General features: G+C 38.6%; 1 protein-coding gene across 1 annotated transcript; it reads left to right on the forward strand.

Moving 5' to 3' along the window:
* Positions 1 to 380: 380 nt before the first annotated feature.
* Positions 381 to 6235, forward strand: rhoua (ras homolog family member Ua; the record flags this gene model as incomplete). Its single annotated transcript, XM_014001831.1, is given in 3 exon segments — positions 381 to 439; positions 1889 to 2077; positions 2693 to 6235. Coding segments are annotated over 2 exon segments (423 nt in total). The 3' UTR covers positions 2978 to 6235.
* Between the last annotated feature and the right edge of the window lie 1280 nt (positions 6236 to 7515).

A 7515-nucleotide genomic window follows, 5' to 3' on the forward strand; every position in this document is an offset into this window, starting at 1 on the left:
TTAGTTGGACCAGTGTTAGATTAGATACATCTTTAAAGTTCATCCGTGAATGAAAATGTTAATTAATAAACAATTTTAAATGATATATGTGTCCCTCTTCATTGCATTTAATTGATTATTAGCTTTTAGAAACAGCTAATTCCAAACACAATCACTAAATCTTAGCAGGTATGGGGATAATTTGAATTATAACTTTATCTAAATGTACTAGTTCTAAATCATCCGTCATAATGGGAAAGTAGTTTAAAATAAGTCACCATGTTTTAGACTTTTTGGTCTCTGTGACATTATGTATTTTGAACTTCTGTGAATTTTAAAATGTAAACATTTGCCATGTGAGCTGCTGACATTATTATGGTCTGTTTTATGTTTATTTGTAGCTGTGGTATCAGTGGATGGGCAGCCAGTCAAACTRCAGCTCTGTGACACAGCTGGACAGGTCAGTGATCTCAACGCAAAGGCAGAAAAAAAAAAACCCAGAAGTATTTCCAAATGCTTTTCAAATAATATAAGTGCTTATTTCCTTCCATGCATTTGATGCATTCATGTGTGCATTTTCTGTACTTTTTCTTTTGCCTTTTCAGACTTGATTGCATTGTATAAAGACCCACAGTATGACACATCAAAGGTTTCAGGGTGAAATCAAAAGAGTTGCCTGGTTTTCCCCATTCCCACTAGCCCACTGGAATATCCCTTGAAATGGTTTAAAACAAATGAATCTTCAAATATACAACACATTATATTGATTTAAAACATTTGAAGTCTGAATGATAGTGAAARGAAGGCAAATATACTGTTTCTGCATTTATTTACTGAGCTCACAGCTTAAAAAAACCCCTAACTTCCTGAATAATAGGAGCAGTTTTTTTTATATGAAACTAGACCCTAAAATAGATTTTGTGTAAGTGGGTTATTGTCTGGGAAACTTATGTCTCTGATAGGTTTTGCCTTGGAAAGATGAATTCCTTTGTAAGCAGGAAGTGATGTAATGATGGTATGTCCACAGCTGCTGGAGCAGATTGCTGCCTGGAAAAAAAAAGATAGTAGATCCATATCATGAGGGACAAGCCACCACTGGTCAGATGAAGCCGTAGCTCTGATGAAACAAATAAAGATATGTTAGGTATGCCCGGTGCACAGTTTCGACTAGAGAAACAGACACAAACTCATCATTGAGGAAAACAAGCGGGCGGGAATCACAGAGAGGAGGAAGGAGCGTTGGGGTGAAACCAGACCAAACTTTCTAGTTAATCATTTATTCTAGATTAAATATTTCATGTTTTCTTCTAAACTTAGCGCAAAAAGTAAGGAAATTTGTGTTTGTTGGACGATTTCTTGACTGTAGCAAAGCTTCTTGGCAATAAATCTTATATCGATAGAAAGCCTATTAAATTCGTGGTATCGCATTTGTAAGGAACATGCATTTGTGGGATGAGCAGTAGAGCTGAGGGGTTGCGCACATGAAAATTTTTACCAAATATTCTCTGTCAAACAGCTTATTTTGCTGTTATTTGCTCATGTTTTAAGCTTCTGGTACCTCCAGGTGCTAAAGGCCCGCCAAAACATTTGTTGCCAAGAAGCATTGTTACAACAAATACTCTACAAAACACAAATTTYGTTACTTTTTGTGCTATGTATACATGTARAAAAGGGTTTTGAAAGTTGCCTTTTTTGCTCTACAGGTGGGACTAATTCAGATTTTGTTCAGCTGCTTCTTCTTGTAATACGCATCGTTTCTCTTTGTCTCCTGAGACATCCAGAACAAATGTGAATGTTTCACATCTTTTTTTCTTTTCTAAATGTCCTCTAAATCACTTTTTTTTTCCCTGAATGAGTTTCCTCCGTGGCAGTAACGCTCAGGGCGACTCTCCCTCTGCGTGTCTTTCAGGATGAGTTTGACAAGCTGCGTCCTCTGTGCTACACCAGCGCAGACGTGTTCATGTTGTGCTTCAGCGTCGTCAGTCCCGCCTCCTTCCAGAATGTGCCGGAGAAGTGGGTCCCCGAGATTCGGAAGCACGCCCCGTGCGCACCCCTCGTCCTCGTCGGGACGCAGTGCGACCTCCGAGAGGATGTCAAGGTGCACGTAGGCCTCACGTTGTTTGTTTCATGTTCTGTTAACGTCTTGCAAACATATTAAACTCTAAACGAGATAATTAATCCACTTTTGCCACTTAGAACAGACAAACCTCTCCTTTAAACCTGAACATGGTAACAATAAGGTAGTTTATAAACCAAAAGCACCTGAAGGGACGTTGGTGTTAAATATATAAAGATTGTACACTGTTGTTTTCTCCAGTGACGTATCATTTTTTTACTTGAAAAGTCACAGTTTCATTTTATTTTAAAGTAAACCTGGGAAATTTAAAGTTCCCATTTACACCACTGTTCACAGCTCCTGCTGGTATTTTAACAGTGGCTATTCGTCTTTGTCCCACACAGTGTCATATTTCATCCTGCTGAGCTACATTAAAAACCACAGTTAGCAGTTTAATACAGTAAAACTCAAAACAACCCGTAGATAAGGTGTGTATTCATTATATTTTGACAAAACAGTGCAAAACGTTTTAACTAATGCACTATAGCTGCCTTTTTCTCCACAAAAAGATTTGAAATTTAATCCTCGGTTCGATGACGGGTCACATATTTGTTCCTCCTAGTGACATGAGCAGTGACTGATTCTGTTTTTCTTCAGGTCCTGATTGACCTGGCCAAATACCGAGAGCGGCCCATAGACCCGGCAGACGCCCGGGACTGTGCGATGGAGATTGGAGCTGTGGCCTACATGGAATGCTCCTCYCTGACCCAAAAGAATCTGAAGGAAGTGTTTGACGCGGCCATACTGGCCGGCATACAGAACCACGGCTCCCGTAAAGACTCGAGAGGGAAACAGAAAYGCAGGAAAAAGCGAAGGCAAAAACCAGACAAGATGAAGAGCCTGTCCAAGTCTTGGTGGAAAAGGTACTGCTGTGTGGCCTGAAGCAGACCTGTGACGGGTTCGCTTCCCGCTTCCAGTCAGGGAAGGAATCTGAGTTGGATCGCTCAGTTCAAACCTATGAACTGGTTTTGGCTTAATTTGGACTCAAAAGCTTTTTTTTTGTACAAAAGAACCTAATGCATGACTTTGCCTTAAATATGGAAGAGAACTAAGATTTCTGCAAATTACTATTTTTTTAATTGCAGATGAGATTTACTACTGAGCCTCTGATCTGAGCCCTTTGCACGGTGCTCCTGCGTCTGTAGAATTAAGCTTACATGAACACTACTATTATTATGGGGCGAGCCAAAGATGTGATCATATTAAGGATTTGACTGATTCAGTTTTTTAAAAAAACACTTAATTCACTGTTTTTCTCCTGGAGTCTTGGTAAAATCCCCTGTAAAAGTCTATCGTGAATTCAACCCGCCTTGTTGTGTTGCCTTAAGAAAAACTGGAATCTCATAGAAATGTAATTATTACTATCAGGGACCTAAATTCAGCCACATGCTGTCATTTTTCTAAATTGTGTCTAACTTTAGACTGGTTTCTGCAGAATGAAAGAGAGCTGCCCTCTGACCAGACTTTGTCATTTAGGATTTTACGACCCAGACATGATCACCAGACATATTTAAAGCCAGAACAAGTGCAGCTGGGAGATCATTTTTCTCCCCACAGAACTCAGGCCATTGTTATTCTTTTTGAAAAACAACTTACCAACTCGTTTTAGCCTGACCACAGACACAGCTTCCTGTTTCGCCACCCATTAATTAGTGTCAGACCTGGATTGTGCTTGTTTAACTTTAGCAGAACAATGTATGATAAAAGTCGAACTTAAGAGTTTAGCCTGACTTTTCTGCAACCTTTGGCTCCACGAAGGTAACAGAACCAAATTTAAAATCTGRCTCAGAGATTTCTAAACAGTCAGGTATTATTTTATAAAAATACCTTTTTTTGAGTTTGTATTGGTGGCTGCAGTGATTTATCATCCTCAAATGGAAATGAAATGGTACCAGTGTGGGCTGGTTAACCATAAAGCTTCTTGTGGTGGGAGATCTCTGGGTTGCACTTGACTTTACTCAAGTCTGAAGAACATTAATCAATTTAGGATCACAGTGTTGCTCAATGTAAGCATCTCTGATGTCGTCTTTAAAGAGAAAATTAACAAATCAGTCAAAAACTGATGGTTTGAATTCAAAACGATCATCGGGGCAACTGATAGTATAGATCAGCAGCAAGGTGCAAAACAGGCAAAAACCTATTTTTATATGTTTATACTGTTTAATGTGAGTTTGATTTATCGTTTTAAACACTTAAACAGCCTCAAATATGAGCACTTGTTTTAATGAGACAAAAACTCAGCTGTTTTTTTTTAGTAAAAATGTAGATAATATTTTTTTATCAAAGCAGATTCACATAAATAATTATTGACTTAAATTTAAGTTCAGTGCTAAAAAAAGGAAAATAAAATAAAGCAAAACACAAATGTGTGTCAGAAAACCCTCAGCTGAACATTTAGTTACTAAATCAGAAGTAAAATTCACTAATATTTATTATATTATTCTTCCTGTCTACATGTAAACAGATCTTTGTGTGAGAACCTCTGAAACAAAAGGAAAGGATCAAATTAGCTGCAGCTTGTCGTTTTTTTATTTTTTAATCAATGAACACAAACACATTTTATTGCTCATGTATAAACAGAAAGGTGGTCTTGTTCAATTTTTACATAACCTGGGTTTCAATAAAAAAAAAAACAAGAATTCTGGATCATCACACTATTATTTTTTTGGTTTTATTGCCAGTAATTCAAGTAAATACTGCCAACTGTTTTGGAGGCATCTGATCTAAAGGTTAAGATATTTAATTTGGTACATATTTTGTTTTATTTTTTTCAATGTAATTGACTAGCACCAGGTTACCTGATGTTTATTTTAATGTCACAATTCTACTAATTTTATTTCTTTAAATTGGACAAATAAAAGTTGAAACGGTAATGTCGCGGTCTCAAGGATGCTGTGTTTGTGAAACCGACCTTCATCTAAAACTTGTGTTTTAAGTCCTGGACTGAAGACTGGAGCTTTCTGCAGCTTCCTCCTTGTTGACGATGTTGTTGCTGTAACTGTTGACGATGTTGTTGCTGTAACTGAATGTGTTCACTGTGTCGACGTCTCGCTCCTCGTAGCAAAAGCTTCGTGTCTTCCAGGGAAAAAAAAGACACAATCGGTTGTTTGTCCTGGTGTTTGTGTGTCGTCTTGGTTCATTGTGGAGTTAAGCGGGCTAAAGGTCGTGCACAGTTTTATGACAGCTGGCATTTCCTGTGTCAGTTTTCTGCTTACAGTACATTTGCAATTTGACAAGAGTTGGTTTCTTGTTAGGAAAAATGTATACATGTTTTTATTCTAAATATAGTACCTTAAATTATTAACAATGATTTGCATGAAAGCTGCTTTTCTTAACCGCTCACTCACTGCTTTGGTTGCAAAAACAGACCTGTGTTTCATCCTTTAAATCCTGTGCAAATTTATCTGCAGCACTCTGGTCGTATTATATTCAAAGGTTATTTTGTGTTAAAACATAGACAGCCTTTAAAACTGTGTTACTATAAGTGTTACAGAGTTGAATCTCCTCAGGTGGTTGATTTTCAGCAGAGGTGAACTTGGATGACAGGTGTGTGGTTTTGTGATGTTCAACAGACCGTGTCTGAAAGTGAAGACAGAAAAAATGGCGCTCAGATGAATGTTTGGTTGATTAAAAGTAAAACATTAATATTCAGCGATACTCTATTGGAGTATGAGATTTATGATGATCTGATGTTTGATCAAGCCTCCTTTAGTGATGTCGTTAATAAATAGGTGTCCTAAATCCAAGTAAGTTTACACAAATTTAAATAAGTCTAAGGCTACAATATGACACGATGATGATTAATAAATTGGTGTCCTACGACACTAGCCTTGACTTATTTCTGTAAACATGTCTTTGTTTTGTTCCACTAATTTCTCAGAAAGCAAAGCAAACCGATGGATTCAGCCGATCGTTTGCTTGTTTAACTGGGGTTGTTAGCTTTTAAATGCACACCTGAGCATGCTCAGATAGGACACCAGCTGAAACATMCATGTGTTTTTATTATCCAGGAGTGTAAAAACACAGGAACAGATTACCCGCCGCTGCTGCAACCCCCTCGTGTTGACGTCACCCAGAGGAGCCTGTGTTTACACAGATCTGTAACACCCTGAGAAATAAAGAACATTTTGGAATAAGATACTATGTGTTGTTGTTCCGTGTTTMTGTTTCCACCGCCATGCAATGAAAGCCAGCAGAATGTAACAAAGATAAGGTGCACACACCATTTGGAAAAGTTTCTGTTTCGAAATTTTCAGGCATGGAGATGTCTGAAATGTCAGTAWAAGGGATCTAAGACCAGTGGACCATTAACTTTTTTTTGTTATGTTGCCTTGCTTTCATTTTTGTTTGCATGTTGTTTTGTTTGAAGTCATGCCTTGTAGTAGTTTTTACTCTGTGAAGTTCGACACACCCTGCTGCGCTCAGCTGATGAAGATCAAACGTGGGGGCTGGTGGGGTGAGATGAGTCTGATGTTTGAGGGCATGAAAATACTCATGTATAAACTGAGGGGCAAACTCTGCAAACACATCGTGTGGCTCATCATGAACACACTCATGTTCCAGCACCTCCTGGTTATGCAAGAACTTTTATTTTGAAGGCCATCATGGTTCATCTCATAAGTCAGGGATGTCAAACTGATTTTCACTGAGCATTATGGTGGYCCTCAAAGGGCCAGATGTAACAAACTTCAACAATTTTTGACTGTGTATAACATGCTATATACAAGTCCTCAAGGGCCAATCTGAAAGTTTTATTTGTCCCTGCTTCAACACAGCTGATTCAAATAGATGATTTACTGTTTACCATCAGGGTCTGCAGAGGCCCACTAATTAAGCACTCCTTAGGTTCAGCTGTGTTGAACCAGGKTAAAACATGCAGGACACCRGCCCATGTGGACYGACTTTGGACACCACTGTTGGACTGTTTGCCCATTTAGTGGTTCTGTCTTGTGAAAGAGCCTTAAATGTGAAAAAAAAAATACCATTGAAATCAAAAAGTAAGAGAGTTTTACTCACTGTTGAGTTGTGATGAGCGGCTGCCATCTTGAAATCTGAACTCTCCCTCTTTCCCACAAGGAATTCTCACTGGAGGGGTGTTCCAATTTAAATTTACAACTTGTAAGTGGGTATGTCCCACTTCCCAGTACAACTGGGCCGCAGCAAAAATGCTGCGAAGCGGAGCTTTTCCAAAGGGAATTTTGCCAACTACTTTTGAACCCTGTGCACCTCCATTTAGTGGTTGGATGTCATCATTTAGCTGGTGATTTAATCAACATGCATTATGGGAATTGTAGTTTATGGTCAACGCTGGCTCCTCTTATTTTAATCTTTGATGCTCTCGCGGGCCACATGAAATTCTGTGGCAGGCCACATTTGGCCTGCGGGCCTTGACTTTGATATGTGTAGTAAGTGGTGTGTGT

This window comes from Austrofundulus limnaeus, unplaced genomic scaffold (genome assembly GCF_001266775.1).
Source record: "Austrofundulus limnaeus strain Quisiro unplaced genomic scaffold, Austrofundulus_limnaeus-1.0 Scaffold10, whole genome shotgun sequence".
Taxonomy (NCBI): Eukaryota; Metazoa; Chordata; class Actinopteri; order Cyprinodontiformes; family Rivulidae; genus Austrofundulus; species Austrofundulus limnaeus.